At 39.6% G+C, this 24202-nt stretch overlaps 2 protein-coding genes across 5 annotated transcripts in view; one reads left to right on the top strand and one right to left on the bottom strand.

Moving 5' to 3' along the window:
• Positions 1 to 6: 6 nt before the first annotated feature.
• On the bottom strand, positions 7 to 19229 carry DGKE (diacylglycerol kinase epsilon). 4 transcript variants are annotated; one of them, XM_082440086.1, is made up of 9 exons: positions 19116 to 19229; positions 18078 to 18554; positions 10073 to 10232; positions 8506 to 8625; positions 5915 to 6058; positions 5513 to 5670; positions 5082 to 5133; positions 3875 to 3988; positions 7 to 2428 (listed from the first exon to the last, which is right to left on the bottom strand). In XM_082440086.1, exons 2-9 carry the CDS (start codon positions 18530 to 18532, stop codon positions 2345 to 2347), a joined length of 1287 nt encoding a protein of 428 aa, XP_082296212.1. In that variant the 5' UTR covers positions 18533 to 18554; positions 19116 to 19229; the 3' UTR covers positions 7 to 2344. The 4 variants fall into 4 exon arrangements, with proteins under 4 accessions (XP_082296212.1, XP_082296211.1, XP_082296210.1 ...); XM_082440085.1 differs by lacking the exon at positions 19116 to 19229 and adding an exon at positions 18819 to 18951; XM_082440084.1 differs by lacking the exon at positions 19116 to 19229 and having other exon boundaries at positions 18078 to 18676.
• LOC309649768 (uncharacterized protein C17orf67 homolog) overlaps positions 19157 to 24202 on the top strand; it is a 33501-nt gene continuing 28455 nt past the window's right edge. Inside the window, exon 1 of the mRNA XM_082440209.1 lies at positions 19157 to 19293. The gene's annotated coding sequence lies outside the window, so the exon portion shown is untranslated. The remainder of the gene's footprint in view (positions 19294 to 24202) is intronic.

The raw sequence follows: 24202 nt of genomic DNA, 5'->3' as shown, positions 1-24202 counted from the left end.
CATCCATTTTCATACACATAAGATGTGACAGCTGGTATGAAGACTGCTTCCTACTCCTCACTCCAGGTAATCTGGCCTTTCTCACCTGTTCAATGTTTACTGTAATAAATGGATTATAACAAATGAAATTTTTTAAAAACCAAGGTCATCAAAGAAATCCTTTTTTGTTGAATCCTCTTATATTTTCAGGTTTTATCTAACTTGCTGTTTTAATAGCACCTCACACACACTCTGCTTTCTGGGAACGAGACTACTTCTCTGGATGTTCCTCCTCAGTCACTACTCCCAACCTCACGTTGAAGGCATTCCACATAGCTATGTACTGGGCTCCTTTCTCTTCTCTACACACTCTGGATTGAAATCTGAGCCACTTCTATCTTGCTAATTGCCATCTCTGTGCTGATGGCTCTATTTTGCTTGTCCAGGAAAGTGAACTGGGCTAGATCTGTATATCTAACTGCCCACAAAACACTGCCAACTGACTGTGGCACCTAAAACTCCCATGCACAAAAATGAGTTAAGCATCTTCTCTGCAATCTACTTTCCCAAGAAAGAGTAGCACCCCACCCTGCCCCCAACACCGCAAGCCTAACCAGAAACCTGGGAACTATCTTTGACTTCTGTGCCTTTACTCTCTATACCAATTAATCACTAAAAACAACTGATGGGGCTTCTTCTAAGTATCCATCCTTCTCCATCATTCCTGACAGTACCCTAGTCCAGCAGCCCATCATTTCTCTAGCTTTACTCTCCTCTTATTCATCTCTCAAAGATTGGTTAGACTGACACTTATCCCCTTATTACATTCCCTTCAATGGCTTGACTCAGTGCTCATGATGAAATCCAAGTTCCTTAACAAGTCACAAGTTCCTCTGTGATCTTGGCCTCTGTCCATCTCTCCAGCCTCAGCTCTCTTACCCTTTTCTCTCCGCAAGCTATGGTCCAGCTTGAACACACTCAAATATGTCACGTTCTCTCTTGTCTCTGGGCCTCGGCACATGCTGTTCTTAGCCTAGAATAATTTTCACCTCTCTTCACTTAGCTAAGTTTTATTTAATTTGCAGACTGCAGCTCGTCACTTCTTCCAGAAAGACTTGTCAGTCACTTTCCCTAGACAGTTTCCAGTCCCTGGGTTATGTACTGCTCTTATCTATTCCTCTAAGACCGCATATTTTCCTTATCACATCACTTCTCATGCCATATTGCAATATGGTTTAAATGTCTTTCTTCTCTCCAGACTGTAAACTTAGTGAGACCGAGGGATTTATCACTGTACAGCTAGTACCTAGAACAGTGCCTGGCATTTTGTAGGTGGTTTCACAAATAATTTTTGTATAAATAAACTATTAGACAAAAAAAAAAAAAAAAGTGCTACCTTGTGTGCTTCACTCTACCCCTGCTATCGAAGCCCAGGAAAAAGAAAATACGATAAAGCAGAAGGAAACATTTTCTATGGCAACCCTCGCCATTCCTCCTTTGCCGTGAGCTCAGCGTCTACCTCACCGCAGCAGCTTTCCCTGGTGAGTGTATAGTCAGGCTCCTCCCTCCGGGCTCATTTTTCACTCTTTCCCTAAGTTGTTTATTGTTTGGCTCTTCCCTTCTTACTTTTTTTTTTTGGCCGAGCTATGGTATGTGAAATCTTGGTTCCCCAACCAGGGATCAAACCCACGCCCACTGCAGTGGAAGTGTGGAGTCTTAACCACTGGACTGCTGAGGAAGTTCCCCTTTTTACTTATTTTAGTAGTTCCAGGTTTCTCTGTATTAATGTCTTTGCCATTGCTATTAACCATTACAGATTCTTTTCTGAAGCAAGCAAGGAATACATATAAAACTTTGCCAATATCGTGATGTCGGGGTGCTGTAGCAATAAGCAATCATGAATATCCTATCTTTACTGCTCATACATTTCTATTTTGCTTTAGTATGTAAGAGAGATACATCACAACCATAATAGGAGTTAAACTTTGGGCTTAAACTTCCTCTGAGAGTCCATGATGAGTTAGGCACTGTGTCAGAGAACTTCACATGGACGCTGTTCAGAGTGTCTAGGTAACAGACTCTGGAGTTACATAAACCTGGGTTCAAGTCCTGGTTACCTGTATCCCTGGGCACTTTGTAAATGTGGGCAAATTATTTAATTTCAAATAGTTTTCTGCAAGATGGGAATATAATAGTATCTGCCTTACAGGTTATAGTGAGAATTCAGTGGAAAAATGTGTATAAAGCACTTAGTAAAGCGTCTGGTACACAATAAATACTCCCTATGTGTTAGCAAAATATGTTAATAGAAAATTCAGCATTTTCGTTAAAAAAAAAGTTCATAATCCAGAGACCACCTAAAAGTTTAAAAGCTTACCTCAACTTTTTTATTCAAATCTTTACATTCTTGCACTAAACAATCTTTGGTTCCATAAAATAAGTAAACAGCCTATGAGAAATGGACAGAAAATATGATATTAAAGCAATCTAACAAGCCCTGTAAGCAAGAAAAAGACACTGAACCAAAGCTCCCTGATGTGATGGTTGAGTCATGTATCCAGAGTGGACTAGATACAGATGGAAGAAGGGGCACCATCACTTCTGAGTTTAATTAGCCCATTTTTTCAGGGGAATGTAGGATGGGGTGGTTTGTGCTTAAATGCTGTTTTCTCCCAGTTTATCCAAAAAGGTACACCTTATAAAGAAATACTATGTTAAAATTAGAAAATTCCACCTTTTCCTACTACTTCAGATCACTTAATGAAAGTAACACAGGTAAATCCAGCAAACATTTTATAATCACTTTTGAATACAGAAAGGTTGATGGAAGCACTGAGATGTTAATTAGCAACTGTATAAACAGCAATTCTTATTGCCTTAGTAACTATATTAATAAAAGGGAGCTATTTGTAAATTTGAAATATTTGTAAAACAGAACCAGGAACAGAATTGTTTTGCATCTATTTTTTGCATCCTATTGCTCAATTACCAAAAGTCATTAAAAAAATTCCAAGACAAAACTTCCACCAAAGGAATCAATTGTACTAGAAACCAGAGATCATCTCAGTTAAAAGTGCAGTAAACAAACTGCTCCTTTTCTTACCTCATCTGCCTCTTAGAGTTTTTTCAGGCCAATGGAATCTAGTTTTCCATTAATGACTTCACCAAAAATTTATCCTACCTAAATTTAATTCCAATTCTACTTGCCATTTAAGTAAGATAAGCTCTCATATATTCCATTTAGTTGCCATCTAAGCGAAATATGCTGTAAAGCGTTCGACTCTGAGTTAAAAAAATTTTGTCGGGCTTCCCTGGTGGTGCAGTAGTTGAGAATCTGCCTGCCAATGCAGGGGACACGGGTTCGAGCCCTGGTCTGGGAAGATCCCACATGCCGCGGAGCAACTGGGCCCGTGAGCCACAACTACTGAGCCTGCGCATCTGGAGCCTGTGCTCCGCAATAACAGAGGCCGCGATAGTGAGAGGCCCGCGCACTGCGATGAAGAGTGGCCTCCGCTTGCCACAACTAGAGAAAGCCCTCGCACAGAAACGAAGACCCAACACAGCCATTAAAAAAAAAAAAAAAAAAAAAAAAATTCAAATTCTCCAGAGAATTCCCCTCTCAATTGCTGTATTAGTTAGGGTAACACTAGCTGCAAAAACAAACAAACCCAAAATAAAAAAAAATAAAAAAAAAAAATTTGTCATGGTTATGAAATACTTTAATAAAATACATTTAAGGATCTAATTTGACAGTCTTACATAAAACAGAACAGGTAAATGTTTCCATAAGTTAGTTCTATCTCAATCTAGTTGAAAGAGTGCTAGATATAATTGAACTCTTGATTTTTACTGTACCTTAGGTCATAAGCAGGAAAGGTTATTTTATCCAACACACCTTGTTAAGAATTCTGCTAGAAAACAGAGATGGTGCCTTCTCACGATGAGCATGAAAATTGAGGGCCATAAGAGCATCAGGTCCAACAGAAAAATAGTTGTTCATTGTGAATTCCTGTGGAAAAGGGTAAGAATAAGCAACAGATTATGCTTCCATCCAAACCTGTGTTATATAATAAATATGTAAATCTTAGTCTTTGTGTTCTTTATGAAACCTGAGTACTTTCTGCATTCACTTTTTGCGTAGAGTTATTTTATGCTATCCAGTGAAGTTTCCAGAGATAAAGCTTCAGTTCAAAGGCTGATCCTATAAGATATAAATTTCACTTTCCATTTCTGGTTAATATGCTACATCTAAATGGCTCTACCTTGCACCCAGGCTTTCCACTCCTGTGTTCCCATTACATTTGCTTTTTACTTCCATTGCAACTCTCAGGCTCTCAGCTTTTTCAGTCTCAATCAGGCTATTGGTCCCCACTTAACTTACCTTACTTCCCAATCCAGCCTGGATTCCCTCAACCTAGCTGCACTTGGTCTTCTTCCTGAGCAATATGCTTGCATTTCTGACTTCTTGTTCAGTGGGCCACAGACTCAAGGTTGACATGCCCAAAATCTTAACGCATTTTCTTCCTATTCAAACCTGAAACTCTATTTTTCTTATCTTGGTTAATGTCACTTCTATACATCCCGTCATAAAAACTAGAAGTCTGGTAGTAATGTTTTTTTCTCACTTCCCCTAATACCAATCAGCTGCCAAGTCTTGATCAATTCCACCTCTAAAACGTCTCTGAATTGTCCTCATCCTAAGATTCCCTTTTTTTGGGTCATAGTGCAGGTTTCTAAGCTATTTTCACACTATCTCTAGAGTATCTTTTTAAAACTACAGACCTGCTATCTCTGTATTATTTGCTATTTACTAACCATGATGTGCACCCTCTCAGTCTCTATTTCCTCTACCTGGGAAGCCTTTTGTTCCTTTCTCTGTTGATCTAAATTGTATTTACATGTTAAGGACCAACTCCCAGGTCACTTCCCCTGAAATATTTCCAGTCTGATCTACCAGGGTGGAACCAGGCACACCTGCAGCCTATTTCATAACCAGCTCCCTAGAGATAAGGACCTGTTGCTGTGTCCCACCACAGCACCACAGTGGAAGCACTCCATCATACTTGTTGAGACCACTCGAAACTGCAGCCCTAAAAACATACCTTGAGTTTTCTTAAGTTGTAGTATCCTTTATTTGTTACTTGAACTTTCCATCTAAAAAACAGAAGTTAAAAAAAGAATCACTAATTATTACCAAATTAACTGCCAATTAACTATAATTATTACCAATCAACTCTGGACACCTGGTAGATGAGGTTCTTCTATTAAAATAGCATTTGGAGAAATAAGCACATTAAAGTGAGTATGTAAGTTTTGGAATGAGTACTCAGCCTAATTTATGACTTCAGTCCTTACATAACAACAAAATATACAGCAACAAAATAAAACACCAGTATCCATGTATAAGTACAACTAACATAGTTTTTTACATTTAAATTACATTTAACTTTATAACTATACAAGCCTTCATTTATAATCCAAACAATATTCCCAAGGCTCAAGAAATCTGCTTTTGGGGGGAAGTATAACTTACCTATCTAGTTTAACTCCATCTGCTTCCATCACGTTTCTTAAGACTTGTGTGACTGGGATTTCTCCCGCATAGCCTGTACCCCAACCCAAGGTATTAGATAGATCGTTGCCCGTTCCCAGAGGCAAGACTGCAACTTGTGGAATGTATTTCTCTTGTCCCTACAATATAGAAGAAATATTTTTGATTTTTCTCTTCAGACTATTTGTAGGATAGTAGTATTTGGTAAAATTTAAAGCCAAAGCAATAAAGATACAAATATAATAATAACTGCTCAATCACAATATTTAAAATTGGCAATGTCTTCTAATATTCATCTGCATAATAAAAAATATAAGCACAAATACTGTATAGTTATCTTAGAAGTGCTTCTGTGAAAGGCAAGTAGGTCTTAAAGATGGATACCTTAATCTTCATTTCATCAACTGCATCCAGGACCCAGCCCACAGTCCCATCCCCTCCACAAACAAGGACTCGAGCTGAGTAATAGGGAAGAAGAGTACAAAGTTGCAGGGCTTTGACAGGAGGAGTTTTAGTAACATCAAAAACCTAGACGTGAAAGAAAAGGAAAAAATTATTTTATCTAACACTGTCATCCATCTGTGAGGATAATTTCCTTCTAGATGAGTACATAGATATGCTTAAATAACAATACTGGCTATGATGTGTTTATCTTTAACAATATGCCAGGCACTATGCCAGACTATAGTCACTGTGGATCATCCCAATGTTGACCCCACAAAGCACGAGTAAACCTCATTCTACTGACCAGGAAATGGAGGCACAGGAAGGTTAAATAACTTGCCTACGCTTCCTCTGATAATTAGGTGCTGATATACAAATTCAATCCTGTAGTTTATCCACTACACAATACTGCCTCTTTGCTGTTCACATAAAACCAGGCCGTGCTAAGTTCACCTTTAACTAGTGCTTCATATTTTATACTGGATTTAAAAACTCCATTACTAGTGCAAGTTAGTACCAATTTCTGGAAAACAATTCTGCAATATGCATAAAATGACATAAAGGTGAAAGGATCCTTGATACCTATAATTCTGTAAATGATCTAGGAAAATATTTCAAAAGACGAAAATGCCCTGTGTGTAAAGATATTTAGTGTGTCATTATTTATAATTGCACAACCTTAGAGAGAAACTTGACCTCCAACAGCAGGAGACTGGATAAATACGGATATATCCATTTGATGATTTCTTAGTCATTTCATACATAATTATGAGGACTATGTTGCAACACAGAAAAATATACTTTTAGGTAAAGAAAACAGAATGTAAACTTGTACCTAGATTATTGTTACAGAAATGCTAATATGTAAATGCACAGACAATTCACGGAAAGAACATGGGCAAATGAAAACAACTGATGTATTTGTGTGCAGATAATGCAGGTGATTTTCTTTCCTTTTATTTTAAAATTTTATTCATTTATTTATTTTGGCTGCGCCACGTGACTTGCCGGGTCTTAGTTCCCTGAACTGGGATTGAACCCCAGGCCACGGCAGTGAAAGTGCTGAGTCCTAACCCCTGGACAGCCAGGGAACTCCCCTTTCTCTTTCCTTTTAAAATTATTTTTGTATTTCCTTAAGTTGTGTAATGTTGAAAGGGAAATTACAAATTTGAAAGAAAAGTTATTGCATTTATGATTGTTGTACAATGAGTTGTTTAGTTTTTCAAAATAGAAGCCGCTAACATGTCAGCTCAATCTTAATGGTCTGAGTCTTTTATTCTTACATTTAAAAATGTCGGTGTGTCGGGCTTCCCTGGTGGTGCAGTGGTTGAGAATCCGCCTGCCAATGCAGGGACAAGGGTTCGAGCCCTGGTCTGGGAAGATCCCACATACCGCGGAGCAACTGGGCCCGTGAGCCACAATTACTGAGCCTGAACGTCTGGAGCCTGTGCTCCACAACAAGAGAGGCCGCGATAGTGAGAGGCCCGCGCACCGCGATGAAGAGTGGCCCCTGCTCGCCACAACTAGAGAAAACCCTTGCACAGAAACGAAGACCCAACACAGCCAAAAATAAATAAATAAATATATAAATTTATTAAAAAAAAAAAAAAAACTATAAAAAAAAAAAAAAAATGTCGGTGTGCAATTACTCCCAATTTCCAGCAATCACTGTTTTACTGTTTCTATAGATTTACCCTTTCTGAACATGTCACATAAATGGAATCATACAATATGGGTCCCCTGCATTGGGCTTCTTTCACTCAGCATGTTTCTGAGGTTCATTTATTGTAGTATGTATGTACGTACCAGTAGCTCCTTTTTATCACTGAATATTCCACTCATACGGGTATATCACATTTTGTTTTATCCAGCCACCGACTGATGGACAGTGGGTTATTTTCACTTTTTGGCTATTATGAATAATGCTGCTATGAACATTTGCATAAAAGTGTTTGTGGGATATATGTTTTTGTTTCACTTGGGTAGATTCCTAGAAGTTCTAGGGGGTACGGTAAATTTATGTTTGACTTTTTTGTTTCAAAAAAATATCTATTTATTTATTTGGCTGCGCTGGGTCTTAGCTGTGGCACGCGGGATCTTCGTTGCCACATGCGGGATCTTCGTTGCCACATGCAGGATCTTCATTGCGGCGTTGTGGGATCTTTAGTTGCGGTGTGTGGGATCTTTCAGCTGCGGCATGTGGGATCTAGTTCCCTGACCAGGGATCGAACCTGGGCCCCCTGCACTGGGAGCACGGAGCCTTAGCCACCGGACCACCAGGGAAGTCCCTGTTTGACTTTTTAAGAAACTGCCCAAGTGTTTTCTAAAGTTGCTGCAGCATTTTACATCCCCACCATGAGAACCCCTCTTTCTCCACATATTTGAATGGCTCAATACTTTCATAATTATTATTCTTCCCTACAATCAGATGATTACTGGTTTCAAGCATTAACAACCCTTACAATTTATGGAAAATGTAAAGCTAAAAATGAAAAGATTAACGCAGAAAGGAAGGTTTTCTCTTTGGTTACCTGTACGGGATTTAGGAGGACCCTGAATTCTCCCAGCAGTCCTTCTCCCATATTAGCTCCACTACGAGAGTTGGCCAGGATTATTAATGGAGTCCACTGCTTTCCAAGCTTAGACGCTAGCTAAAAAAATTAATGTGAGTGAAAAGACCTTAATATCTCAAAGATGGTGAGCAGTAAGTTTTTCATTTCTTAATCACAACAGTGCTGTAAATCTGCTGAGAGAACAACTATCCCAATCGATACAATATAAAAATCAAAGAATTCTAAGAATGGAAAAGTTCCTTAGAAATGAACTAATTTCTGCTTAATATATAATTCTCTTCTACATTATTCTGGATAAGTCATCCAGTATATCCTTGGATACTCATGTAAGAAGAAACTCACTAACAAGGCAGCCCATTCCACTGCTAAATCAAATTATTAGAAAGTTCTGACTTAAATTGAGTTAAAAATCTGTCTTTCAACAACTTTCATTGTTCTACTTTTGACTCCTGAGGCAAGGAATAATTTCATTTGTTCTTCCATATACCTGTTGTGTTCAAACACCTGAAGCATTATATTGTTTATTAGTCTTGTCTCCCAGGCAACACGTTTCAACCCTTCATAGAATGGACATTGATTTTCTCTGCTCTCTTAACCCTGACTTTCCTTTTCTGGATGAATTCTAATTTTCAAGCTTTTTTTTAATGGGGTATTCAGAAATAGATTCAAGAATCCAGAACTGTACAAAGCCCAAAGTCAAATGAAATTAATGTTTCTCTAATCTAACCACTTCTTTCCTCTCCCCTTCTCCTTGTGGATATAACATTAATGAAGATGTTCCACGGTTTTACTTAGTGATTCTCATCCCCTATGATCTCAGATTGAATTCAGATACATAAGAGTTGTCCATTTAAAAAAAAGTATCACAACAACATTAAACATGTTTTTAAATTTTAACATCCCTCTTTCTTTTGCAGGAATATTGACAAAGATGACATTTAAGATATAAAATCCGAACTTGGAAAAAACAGAATTTAGTTTTAGAATGAAATAGTTTAACTACTTTGGGACATTCAAGTAGGAAATAAATGCAGATTTTACAGTTTTTCCTTCAGAGCTACATGAAGACTGAAAGATGTTTGTACCAATTTCCATACATATATATACTGTCAAGCTTTAATGCTCACCATTATCTGTGGGAGCATCTAATGTGCAACATAAACTTATCTCCAGGCACCCTACGTGAGGTTCCAAACGAAAAAATTCTTTTAGAACAACGTGTGAGGAAAATCTGTTTTCTTTTCACTGACAATAATCATGAATCCCAAATCCGGCTGTTCATCAGAATCATCTGAGGGCTTAAAAAAAAAAGATTCCGGGGACTTACCCTAGATCTACTAAATCAAACATGGTGATGGAGGTGGGCTCAGAAGTCTGTATTTTTAAAAAGCTCCTCAAGTGATTTGGACTCAGTGATTTAGGAACCACTAATATGATTCTTCTCACACACACAGTTGTGTTTCATACACTGACTTAAATAACTTTTTGGAAATCAGTTACATAAGGAAAAGTAAAATCTGATTACCATTGCGTAATCTGCTTTTTTGTCTTTACGCATCTGATTAATGGAGGTTAAATAACTTGGTGGAATGATGAGGTTTCTGAATTCTCCAAAATCACACTGTTCATTCTTTAAGCTATTTTTCATACACTCATCATGTACTGTTTTCTGACACCAAATGCACCTGAGGGAAGGAAAAAACAAAGACAATAATTAACTTTAAACCACAATCTTACTCATCTGCAAACCAATCATTTTTGTCAAAAAAACCTGAAATAGTAATTTCATCATCAATGAAAAAATCTGGCAAATAAAAAATTTATAATTGTATCTGAGCAATAAACTTTTTTTTTAACGTCCCTTTTTTTTTTTTTTTTGGGCCACGCGGCATGTGGGATCTTAGTTCCCTGACCAGGGATCAAAACCGTGCCCCCTGCAGTAGAAGTGCGGAGTCGTAACCACTTGACCACCAGGGAAGTCCCTAAAACAATAAACTTTGAGCATACTTGACAGTTTAATCTAACAGTGGTTCTTAAAGTGTGGTCTGGGGAAGATCCTTTCAGGGTGTCTCTGAGGTTAAAATCATTTTAATAATAATATGTTATTTCACCTTCACTCTATCCAAAGTATACAGTAGAGTTTTCCGGAAGCTATATGATATATGCTAAATCAACAGACTGAATGCAGAAGTAGATAGGAGGCGCTAGCTGACTTCCACACCAAAGAAATGTACCAAAAAAGTAAAACGATGCCCATCTTCTCACTAAATTTTCACAAAAATATTTTATGTTACCATTATTGTTATTTTTAAAATGAATATTTAAACAATTTATCAGTTTTAATTTACAACGTGGTAAATATTAGTAGATATAATCCACATAAACAAAGCTGGTCGAGAACAATGGTTTTGTGTACTATCGATTTGTGCTTTGGCTGGAATAGGTTCGTGAGGCCTAAAGGCCTTCAGCTTAAATGCCCCACTGGCCTGCGTCCTTAAAAGAGTTCCTCAGGGTCCAGTTTGAAAACCTCCTGACTTATAACCATCTGTGAACACTTTAGCAAATATAGTAAAATAGTCAACTTCTTATTGGCAGTTAATATGAAACTAATCTATATGTTTGTATCTGAAGTACAGACAGATATTTATGTTCAAATTTGCCTCTACATTTGAACGCATGCATGAAACAAGCAGAGAATAGTGCTGGCAAAGGCCCTGGGTTTCTATTATTAATCTACTAAGTATTTAATCCACTCACAGATAAGGCAAATCTAACTGCACAGACAAAAAGAGGTCAACAGAAAACAATGGTTATAATTAAATAAATAAAAATAAGAAAAAAGGAGGATAAAAACTTTCACTCCAAGGTCAACTCTCTTGGCCTTCTATTTTAAGGTTTTTTTTCAGCTGGATGTTCAGGTTTATCAAGTAATTACTGCTATTAACTCAAGAATCCTATTTACTGCTGAAATTACAATTATCTGCAGGATCTGTTAAAGGGAAAACTGTAAATTAACTTGCATGATAACCTTGTTAACACTTGCTTTCAACCTAAGCTTGAGAAACTACGATAGACTGCTAATGCAGCCAAAGTATACCACCTCCACCTACTGCTCTACTGTTAACTTTAAACTAGTATATTATTACTGAAAATAACCTGAAAGGAAACCTACTGAATTATTTCACAATGGTTTCCTCTGGGAAGAAAAATGGGACCGAGGGATGAGAAGAACATTCTCTTTTTACTCTATGTTCTTTTGTATTGCTTGAGTTTCTAAACACCAGTATGTATTCATGAACTACTTGCATAAATTTTTAAAACTGTATTTTAGATGATACTGGCTTATGCTTTAGAATTTAGAAAATACAGAAAGACATAAAAGTCATCCAGAGATAGTTACTCTTAACTTTTTGATGTATTTATTCTGTTTTACAGTCCCTATATGTTTATTTTTCAGGTTAGGGATATGATGTATTTTTATATATATATCTGGACAGTACTTTTCTTTGGAAATTATATCATGAATTCTGTCCTATGCCATTAAGTATTTTTTAAAAAACATGGTTTGTTAAGAATGTATTAGTATCATATCACATGGATATATCATAATTTTTTGTGAATTGATTCATGGTCTATATTCATCTTTTACTAGGTTTTAATAACTGCATGTACTTTTTATTTATGTGGGATATCAACTTCTTTTCTGTCATAGTTATTGCAAACATTTCAGTTTTCTCTTAAATTTACCTTTTTTTTTAGATTTTTTTTTTTAAAATTATATTTATTTATTTATTTAAGGCTGTGTTGGGTCTTCGTTTCTGTGCGAGGGTTTTCTCTAGTTGTGGCAAGCGGGGGCCACTCTTCATCGCGGTGCGCAGGCCTCTCACTATTGCGGCCTCTCTTGTTGCGGAGCACAGGCTCCAGATGTGCAGGCTCAGTAATTGTGGCTCACGGGCCCAGTTGCTCCGCGGCATGTGGGATCTTCCCAGACCAGGGCTCGAACCTGTGTCCCCTGCATTGGCAGGCAGACTCCCAACCACTGCGCCACCAGGGAAGCCCCCAAATTTACCTTTTAATGTACTTTATTTTTTGCTAGACAGATCTGTATTTCCCTTTGTGGTTTATTTAAATGCTTTCATGCTCTGAAGTCCTTTACCTTTCCAAATTAGATATTCGCCTATAGCTATTCCTCCCTCACACTTCAGTTTTCATATTTATGCCTTTAATTCAGTGCTTCTTAACCTTCTGGGGCTACAGATTCCACTGAGAATCTCATGAAAGTGCCAGGCTTCCTGGAACCTTATCTATCTATGAACTAAGAACTCCTGCTTCAATCCATCTGGAGTTTATTTTGGTACAGAGTGTGATATGAAGAGTCAACTTTTACTTCCTCAAAGAGCACTTGTCCTAGCACGATTTATAATCTTTTCTATCCCACTGATTTGTGACACCTTTATCATTTAATAAGTTCTCATAAATTTCAGAAAAGACTCTTTAAACCAAGATGATGGCTATTATCAGCCTTTTCTCTGTAAAGGTAAAGCCAAAATACTTACTCCTTATTCAGCTTTATATTTTTCCTGAGAAATACCACAGTCAAAACCGAGACCTGTTCTCGTTATATATTTTGTAATTGGTATTTTATTTGACCTAGATTTCAAACCTGATGGGAAAATAAGACATTACTAATAATGTCTTGATACTTCAGTTTTAGCAGTCATGTCTTTGAGTGATTGTTTATGATCTTTATTCTTTCCCCAACTTTTTATTTTGAAAAATTTTAAACCTACACAGAAGTCAAAAGAATAGCAAAATGAATACCCTTAAACCAACACTTAACTCTGATTCTTAAGTAACATTTTCTCCCACATTTTCTCTCTCTCTTTCAAAATAAACTCATATTTTGCTGAATCATTTGAAAGTAAATTATGGACATTATGAGATTTCACCTTTCAATACTTCAGCAAGTATTTCCAAAAAACAATGATAGTCTCCTTGCTTTTATACACACACACACACACACACACACACACACATATATATACATATATTTAATTTTTATTGGAGTATAGTTGATTTACAATGTTGTGTTAGTTTTAGGTGTACAGCAAAGTGAATCCGTTGTATATATATCCACTCTTTTTTAGATTCTTTTCCCATATAGGCCATGACAGAGTAGTACTGTTCCCTGAGTAGAGTTCCCTGTGCTATACAGTAGGTCCTTATTAGTTCCTTGCTTTTTTAAGTGTTTTGCATTAAAAAAAATTTTTTTACAGGAACACAGGTAAGCCCACCACCTATATTCCAGCATTAATATATTAACTGTAATTGCTTTGTTTCATTTCTATCTATCCATTAATCTATCTTATTTTTGGTGCATTAAAAATAAATCGCAGACATTAGAATATCTCCTAAACACCTCGGCAAGCAGGCATATCATTACCTTGAGTTCATTATTTGTTTATAGGTTTTTTTCTTTCAATGTAAAATTTATATATGATGAAATGTGCAAATATGTACATCTGCTGAGTTTTGACAAGTAAACATAATTATGTAACTTATCCTTATGAAGACACAGAACATTACCCTATGTGCCATTCTTGTGCAGGAGTGACTGTTTTATTAAAAAAAAAAAAAGTTTTCTCTAAAGTTACCTGTTCACAATAGCTCTCTTCTTTAGTATGCTGGAAGAGGCAACAGAATTATATGTGAAGCTGAGATGGTCATCTATGAAATTCATACTAGAATGGGGTTGGCAAACTACAAATACATCTGCCTCCTAATTTTGTGAATAAGTTTTATTGGAATATAGCTACGCCATTCATTTACGTACTGTCTGTTGCTAGTTTTGTACTATGATGGACGGTAGAGTGAAGTAATTATAACAGATCATATGGTCTGCAAAGCCTGAAATCCTTAGTTTTGGCTCTTCACAGAAAAAGTATGCTCACCTCTGTTCCAGAAGATAATCTGGTATCCTTTCATTGTTTAAGATAATTAATGAAATGAATAAACATTAGAACCCAGAATCATAAAGTTTAAGATCAAAGCCTAGAGTAAAGCTGCCAATGTAATTACCTTCTAAGAGTCAGAAGCTTGTTTTATTAATCACTGTGTGTGTGTGTGTGTGTGTGTGTGTGTGTGTGTGTGTGAAGGGGGGTGTAATGAAGAAAAGGCCTTATAAATAAAAGGTTTTTTTAATAAATAGTTTTATAAAGGTTTTTATAAATAAAAATACAATATAAACCAAAAAGTTTTCTTAATGAGAGACAGAACACTATAAGGAACAAAGGTTTATTCAATAAACATAATGAATACTTAAAAATAGAACTTAATTTCCTATTTTAGTCAGAATAGAGGTTAGAAGAAACAAAAGAAGTGTGGGGAGCAGTGATAAGATGATACTAGGTGCAGACATAACTCTGCCGTGGTTGGGGCAGAGGCAGGAAAACACAGAAAAGAAAGAAGCCTACAGGGAAAATAGGGTCCAGCACAGTGCCTGGCACAAAATATATGCTTAATATGTGAAAACTAAATAATGACAGTGAGTATAAATTAAAAGTCCTTTGTCACTTATTCTGTAGCCTTTAAAATCAGTTACCACCTGTCATATGGCCCTTCAAAATGCTACCTTGTTGAACAGTCTTCATAGTTCACTTGAAATCTTAGACTTCCCAAAAATGTGATGCAGACACAGAAGGAGCCCTCCCCAGGGCTGGATAAAATCCAGAGAGGGACAGTCTTGTCTGTGTTTAAAGGTTGTAAATATTTATTCTGTTCCTTTTTCCAAAACATCTCATTCCTACAGAAGGTCACAGCAGGCTGTAATCCTGCATAAAATTATCTGCCAAAATAAATCAGAACATTGCAAAATACATACTATTTCAGGACATTGTGCTCTCTTCTCCTGGGAATAATAAACACTTCCTGAATTATACAGGAACCATTCTTACCACGGGTGAGGAGTTCCAGCGTGCTGGGAGCAGACTGCTCAGTAACCGGTAAGAACGAGCTAAGGCAGAAAAGCAGACCTATCACCGCCATGTGCACTGTGCTCAAAGGAGGGAACAAAAAATTAAGGACAGAAGCTCATGTTTAAGAAGTACATAAATAGAGCAGTGGTTCTTGAACTTTAGAATTATCTGCAGGGCCTGTCAGGCAAAGATTGTTGGTTGCCAGCCCAAGTTTCTGATTCAGTGTGTCTGGGCTGGGGCTAACACTGCCAGGAAAAATAGAAGATGCTCAGCTAAATGTGAATTACAGATAAACAACAAATAATTTTTTGGTCTAAGTATGTCTCAAATATTGCAAACATTTTATTTTGTATTAAATACAAATATTTTATTTTAATTTTGTGTGCTAAACCTAAATCTGTGTTAGAATTTGCATTTGTAACAAGTTTCCAAGTGATACTGATGCTACTGGTCTGGGGACCTTACTTTGAGAACTACTGAGATATAGGATATGATATCATCATTAAGAAGGAAAAATTGGGGCAGGGGTGAGTAGATTAGGGAAGTGTTCCTGGAGCAAAGGGCCCAAGATGAGTCATTAGGATGCCTCGAGTCATTAGGTTGCCTAGATTAGGGAAGTGTTCCTGGAGTAAAGGGCACAAGATGAGTCATTAGGATGCCTAGCGGGACTTCCCTGGTGGTCCAGTGGTTAAGACTCTGCACTCCCAATGCAGGGGGCCAGGGTTCGACCCCTAGTCAGGGAACTAGATCCTGCATGCCGCAACTAAATGATCCCGCATGCTGCAACTAAGACACGGCGCAGCCAAATAAATTAAAAAAAAAAAAATCTTTAAAAAAAATTTAAAAGGGATGCCTAGAATCTAGCCAGGAGGAGGATACTTAAGCCTTGAGGAAAAAAAGGGTAGTATGAAAAGGGTATTTAAAGGAAACCACAACCAGCCTGATGTTGCCGGTGCATAAAGCTTAATGCAGATGGTGGTAGATAAGACTAGATGGGCAGGCAGGGTCCAGAGAGCACGAGGACCTTGTATACCACGTTAAACACTTGGAGTTAACACTGAAAGACCATCACTGTAAGTGATGGGGGTAATTGAAGGGTTTTAAACAGAGCAGAAACCCCAATCAGATATGCATTTCTAGAAAGATCATTTGGTTGGAGAATCAGAGCACTATGATTATTTGTTAAGGAGTATACGAAATGCAGTTAAGATATTTATAGAAGCCATTTTAATCTAATTCTGCACAGACACAAAGAAGGGAAGGAAATAAAACAATATTCAATTCATGCCTTCTTTCCAACTAATCCCAATTCTCCAAGACTGAAGCTTAACTAGGGAGACAAGTATGAAATTTTTTAAAAGACACTGGTAACCTAGCTCTCACTGATGCCAAAAAGACATCTAAATTTGAAAGATATCAAGTAATAATGGTTATAAATCTCTGTAGTTGTTTAAAGTATATATTTTGGTAACTTTTAAAGTCTAAATCTGAAGTATAAAACTATTTAAAATAAGATTTAAAAATAATTGTTGATATAACAATGCTCATGCTAATTAAAAAAAGGATTTTTAAATAAAATAAACAAAATATAATCAAAAAAGTAACTTGCTATCTCATGCCAGCTTTCTATTTCTGTTCTTAAACATGTTTAGGGACTTTTCAACTTGTCAGAAACAAAACCCATCACAATGAAGATGTCCAGACTTAAGGCAGAGAAGAGGCTAGGGGTTTGTATTCCTAACCCTGTACTGGGGGTTAGAAATTCGGGATGCCAGTTCTACTTTACCACTGAGTAAGTTTCTCTGAACTATCAAATTCTCTCAAATGTCAAATGAGTTAGAACAGATAATCTGCAAAGCAGCATCCCCTTTTATTACCAACCTCTAACATGAACAAAGGACATCTCCACCTATTTTCGGACAATATTTAAGAACACAAATGTGTTGTCCAGTGTGTACTTAAATGCTCTTAAAATATTCTTGGATTAATCAAAGTCACTTGTCTAAGATGCTACAGGTCCTGAAAGACCATCTGGCAAAAGGAGTGTTCTTTTGAAGTGTATTTCACTATAGCACCGAATATAGATTAGAAAAGATACTTAAAGTGCTCCCCTGGAATGACACTTGTTTTCATTGTACTCATAACACAACACCCAGGATGAATCAGTTTTGAGACTCTAGGGAAAAGTTAATTTGTTCATACTTCATTTTTCCTCATGCAAAATGGAGCTAAACAATAGAAACAGAAGCTAAAATATAACATACAGTGGCCATAAAGTATGTGGCACTTAGAGACCTCTGGATGAAAGTTAAGAGCCAAGTTGTATTACCCAAAAGGGCAAGTTGGCTAAGGAGTGTAGGCTAGATGAATCAACTAGGCAAATGACTATTGCAAAGCTGCCTCACTGTATAATACCAGGGCTAGTTATTAGCTTGTGTCCTCTAAGTGGGCAGTTGAGGCCATTTGTGGAGATCAAAGCAGGCTGCCACGCCCACTCTTTGAAATCCTGACTCCCTCCAAGCATTGTGGGACAATCAGTACCCACAAAGGCCATACCTGTAATCGCAGAGCTTGGGTTGACTGCCGCATTGCTGCTTGCAAACCACACAGTAACTGCACAGGGGCACGTTGCCCCGGATCCAGTGGTGGTGCATGGCGTCCAGGGCCTTGCTGTCATTCTTGAGCATGATCTCCTTGCAGTGGAAGCGCCTGTCGGCCTTCTTGAGGCAGCCCTCGTCCACGCGCAGCCCGCAGCAGTCGCAGAAGGCGCCCTGCAGGATGTGCTGCGCGCACACGCAGCAGTAGGTGGGATGGCTGAACAGGTCCGTGTCGCGCCACCCATGCTTGCTCTTGCGGAAGATGTCCCTGCGGTGCAGCTGCCGGCGCGACCGCTGGAGGCTGCACCAGAAGGTGATGAACACGGGCAGCAGCACCGAGCACAGAGTCCACAGGACCAGGTGCCCGTCGGCAAACAGGCCCTCGTAGGGCGCCGGCCGCTTCTCCCCTTCCATCTTCGCCAAGGACTATTTCTAACTAGGAGAGACACGGGCGGGTCCACATCGGGCTCGCTGTCCCCGTCCCGCCCTCCTTCCTGCCTTTCAGGGGATCCCAAAAGCGCCGTCGGCCCAGGTGGCTCCGCTCTCTCCAAGGAGGGGCACGCGCGCCGTCTTCCCCGCGGCCCGACCCCCGTGCCTCCGGGTCGCCGGGCCGCGGACCTGAGGCGCCGAAGGGGCGGCGCCCAGGGCTATCACGCTCCGTCCCCTCCCTCCTCCTCGGGCCCGGCCACCGCCTCCTCACCTCACCCGGCACGGGGAAAGGCGCAATCACAATGTACAGGCTGCCCCCACGGAAAGGCCGGCGCGGCGCCTACTCTTTGGGCGCGACGGCGCGCGTGGGCCGCACAAAGCCGGCTAGCGCCAGTAACCGTTAGCCCACGCCCAGCAAACACGAGTCCTGCAGCTCCCGGGCCCGCGCGGCCTCCCTCAGGCCCGCCCCCGCCCACCGCGCGGCCCCGCCCCTCTCGCGAGGCCTCGGGGGCCAGGGCCCCTGCGGCCCCGCCCGCCCCTGCGGCCCCGCCCGCCTCTCCGGCCCTACCTATCCTGGGGCGGTGGCGCGGCTCGGGGGGGCCAGGCTGCGGGCCTTCCTCCCACTCTCGCGCCGCCAGGAGGCCTGCGGGGGCGTGGGGACACCACTGGAGCTGCCCGGGCCCACTGGAGCCGCGGGCGAGGGAGGGGCCTGCGGCGAGAGCTCGGCGGCTGGGCGGAGGTGTGAGGTGCGACCGGAAGGCCGAGAGGCCTGAGGCGGTAGGGCCGTGGGGAGGGGGAGGAGCTTGATGGGAAGGGCGGGCCCTGTGGGCGGAGTAACAATTAGGTCGGGGCGTTAGAGAGGATGGGTGGTTGAGCCTTCTTAGTGTGTAATCAGCGAGAGTTCTAGAATGAATGATTTACACAGTATAAATTAACCTTTTCTGTGACTTCCAGCCTCACTGGTGGAGGTGGGAGCTGGCGCAGTTTTGAACGTTGTAAGGGAGAAAACTGACAGTTTTGAGAGTGTTATGTACTGATAGAACAGGACAATCCAAGTAAAAAATTGGTAGCTGTCACCTTCCCTCTCGCTAATTACTTATTAAACAGAAAGCTGAGGGCTTACTATGTGCCAAGTACTGTGCGAAGAGCCCCAGCTCTCCCAGAGTGCCAGGACTGTTGAAACATGCCTAGCAAGGAGGATTTATTAGCCCTGTTTGTAATGGCTTACTGCACGCCAGCTTCAATCTCTGCAACCACGCGCCATGCTAAATTTATCATCCCCATTTTACAGATGAGGAGAACAGAGGTACGTGATTGATGTCACAAACCCAATGTTGGGGCTGAGATCACTTTGTTTTAACTTCGTCATCGAAGAGAGAATTTCTCTTATTTTGTTACTTCTCTGAGAAACTTGCCCTGGACTGTCTTGTTAAAAAGCAGATTCTTATTTCCTTTTTCAGGGATGAGGACTGAGAGTCTTCATTTCTAATAACTGGTCTAATGTTGATGGTTCCCAGGCCACACTTGGAGTGGCAATGCTGAAACTTTTAATAACCTGGATTGTGAAGATTGAGGGAGGGCATGTGGTGAAATGGGAAGAGCAGTTAGATGGCATTATGAGGCCTGGGCTCAGATTCCTGCCCTCACACATCTAATTATGTCTTCCTGTGCTTCTGTTCATCTCTCTGCGCCTCAGGTTCCTCATCTGCCACATGGGACAGTTGGATGAGATCTCTTCCCTTCCCCTCTGATAGCCTTCATGTGTATGGAAATATCGTTGTCTTTTATGAATCCTAGTTGAGGCAGAGCCCTTAAGTTAGTTTAGATTTGGAAAGGTAACAAAAGAATATACTTTTAAAAAGTGAGGATTCCCCCTCCCCATTCCCATTATAGAACATTTGGGAAATACAGAAAAATAAAAAGGAAGAAAAAGAATCATCCATCTCTCACCTCAAAGACACTCTGTGTTTGAACATTTTGGTCTATTTTCTTCCATTATTTTCTATGGAAACAATGGTTTACTTTTTTGTACACATAATTTTGATCATATGGTAGATATAGTCTCTCTCTAGCTAATTTTTCATTTAACATTACAAAATAACCTTTACATGTTTTTATAAATTTGTATTTAATGGTTGCATAATATTCCATTCTATGAATACAGTTCACAGTTTATGTAACCTTAACTCCGTTGTTGGCTATTTAAGTTGTTTCTAAAATATTAGAAGCAACTGGACCTCCTGCCCCCGATGTCAGAACGCAGAGGTCATCTGGGATCCCCTTCACCGCCCTCCTATTTGCACCTTCTGTTTCCTAGGTCCTGTGACTTCCCCGTTCTTGGTGAATTCTCTAGTTTTTGTGGAGCACATCCTTCAGTAGCTTTTAGAGCAAGGGAACATGGGAAGCATATTTTTGAGTCCTTGCATGTCTACAAATGTCTCTATTCCACCCTCCATACCTGATTATTTATCTGCATGTAGAGTTCCAAGTTGGAGATAATTTTCCTTCACACCATTAAAGACAGTTCTCCATTTCTGCTTGCTTTTAGTGTTGCTGTAGCGATGTCTGACGTTACTCTTGTTCCTGATCCCTAGAACGCAACTTGTTTTTGCTTTCCTGAAACTTGTAGAATCTTCACTTTTTCTCCAGTGTTCTGAAATTTCACCAAGATGTGCCTTGGTGTGAGTCTGTTTTCATCTATTTTGCCAGGTTTGCTGGACCCTTTCAGTCTGGAAGCTCATGTCCTTCAGTTCTGGAATTACTTTGTTGATTTCCTCCTGTCTATTTTCTGTGTTCTTTTTGAAACTTCTGTTATCTGGATGTTGGACCTCCTAGACTGTTCTCTCTCTTTTTATTTTTATTTTATTTATTTATTTATTTAACATTTTTATTGGAGTGTAATTGCTTTACAATGTTGTGTTAGTTTCTGCTGTATAACAAAGTGAATCAGCTATATGCATACGTATACCCCCATATCCCCTCCCTCTTCTCTCTCTTTTTAAAATAGACTTTATTTTTTAGAGCAGTTTTAGATTCACAGCAAAATGGAGCAGAAAGTACAGAAAAATTATCCACGTCCTGCACCAGAGTGGTGTGTTTGCTACAATCCATAAACCTACATTGACACAACGTCATCACCCAAAGTCCATAGTTTGCATTAGAGTTCACTCTTGGTGTTGTACATTCTGTGGGTTTGGACAAATGTATAATGACATGTATCCACTATTATAGTGTCATACAGGATATTACTGTGCCCACAAATCATCTGGGTTCTGCTTATTCCTTTCTCCCCAGACCCTCACCCCTGGTAACCACTGATCCTTTTACTGTCTCCATAGGTTTGCCTTTTCCAGAATGTCATATCATTGGACTCATACTGTGTGTAGCCTTTTCAGATTGGCTTCTTTCACTTAGGAACGTGCATTTAAGTTTCCTCCATGTCTTTTCATGGTTTGATAGCTCATTTCTTTTTAGTGCTGAATAATATTCCATTGTCTGGATGGACCACAGTTTATTTATCCATTTACCTCTGAAGGACATCTTGGTAGCTTCCAAGTTTTGGCAATTATGAGTAAAGCTCCTAGAGACATCTGTGTGCAGGTTTTTGTGTGGACATAAGTTTACAAATCCTTTGGATAAATGTCCTCTGTTTAAACATTTTTTTCTCAGTTTTTTTTTAATCTCTCATTTTTGCTCTAATATTCTAAAAAGATTTTCATAGCTTTATTTTTGAATCTTTTTATTGAGTTTTTAATTTCTAAGAACTTTTTTGTTGATTTGTTTTCTGAGTCTTACTTTTTTACAGCATCCTATTCATGCTTCATGGGAGCAAAATTTTTCTCTCACCTCTCGGAGGATACTGTTAGTTATTTTTTTCCTTCCTCTCCTTGCCTGATCTGTGATTGCCTCAAGTTGCTTTTTCCTGTAGTTTCTTTTGTCTTCATGTTCCATGTCAGAGGCTTTCTCAGATGTCTGGTGATCCTCCCGGTGACTCTTAGGCACCTTAAGATTTGAGAACCGCTGCTAGAGTGTCTCTTGATCCCTCAAGCTTGTCATCCCAACTGAAATCCCACAGAGAAAAACAACACATATTTCAGTATTTTTCTCTCCAGAAGAATTGGAGCTTTTCTCTTCCAGTTACAGGCTTAGCCCTTTTCCTCAATGAAATATGACAGTAGCTTTAGAGGTGGTTTCACGAGTTATTCAGTCCATGCTCCATCCCTCACGTATTTATTTGTACCATCTTGTATTACTACACCTTTGCCAATGCCGTGGTCATTCCTGTTTAGTCTGGAGAGAAGCCTGGCAATAGTCGTCAGGGACCTGGTGAGACCTTGGCCATCCTTACCTGCTGGGCAGATGTAAGTTGAGGCCAACGTCCTGGCCCAGAGCAGAAATTATAGCCTGCTCGGGGAAGCATGCAGCAGGCCGGAAAGGGCCCTGTCCGAGGCTAAACCGTCTTACCATTGTATTGCTGGTCCAAAGAGGAAGGTGTGTGTTTGTGTAGCAGGACTGAGGACATGTGAAAGGAAACTCAGGGCGTGGGGTGTGGAGACAGAGCAGGGGAAAGCAACTCACACTTAAAAGGGGCCATATTTTATTTTCTAATGAAGATGTATTTTTATTTCAACAGTATATAAAATTATCTTAAGATGTGTTTGGTTAATCTCGATATCATTTGGTCATTAAAATTTTTTTTACAGGCTTTCTATCATGTGTCTGAGAATGGGGAGGGTATGCAAAGATAAAGAAGACTGATTTCACAGAGAAGGAGGAATAATAATAAAACAGTAATAACAATAGTTTCCAGGTATTAGTTACTATATCTGTCAAGTACTTTACATACACTTTCTCTTTAAAGTCTCAAAACACCTTAAGATGTAAGTTTTATTATAATTATTATTCTTTTTTAATAGTGAGTAAACAGTGATTTGGATAGTAAAGAAATGTGCCCAATGTCACACAGCTTCAGTGTGACACAGATAATAAGTTTCAGAGCCAGGATTCAAGCCCAGCTCTATTGATAACTCTGCAGCCCACAATCTGGACCATTATATCACTCAGCCCACACAGCAGATATTCATTCACTTTTGAATGAAGCATCTGGCAGGACCCTATTATTAACTTAGACCCAAAAGCACCCAGATTTGGACACGCTGACCATCCCATTATACCCCGTGTATCAGTTATCTGTTGTCAGAGTAGTGCTGTGTAACAAAGTGCTCCTAGCTCAGTGGCTTGAAATAACAATCATTTAGTCTTAAGGGTCTGCAGGTTAATGGGAGGCTCTGCTACAGGTGGTGGTAGCTGGAGGTCAGCTGAGTGAGGCTGGGCTGGGTGGGTCTGCTGGAGGCTGCACATCTGTGTAGACACTTTCCATGTGAGTTAATTCTGAGACCCAGCTTGAAGGATGGCAACTGTCTGGGGGAAGCTCTTTTTGTAGCAATGGCTGCAAAATGCAAGAGGGTACACCTAACTGTGCAAACCTATTTCCCGCCTCTGTTTGTGTCATGTCTGCTACCATCCCATTGTCCAGAGCAAGTCACGTGGTTGGGCCCAAAGTTAAGGGGCAGGACTGCAAAGTCATATGGTGAAGAGCATAGATGTGCAGTGGTGATGGTGAAGAACTGGTGCTAATAATTCAATCTACCTAAC

This window comes from Balaenoptera physalus (genome assembly GCF_965194825.1).
Source record: "Balaenoptera physalus genome assembly, chromosome: 20".
In the NCBI taxonomy this organism is placed as follows: Eukaryota; Metazoa; Chordata; class Mammalia; order Artiodactyla; family Balaenopteridae; genus Balaenoptera; species Balaenoptera physalus.
This window is presented reverse-complemented; position numbering and strand designations above follow the sequence as displayed.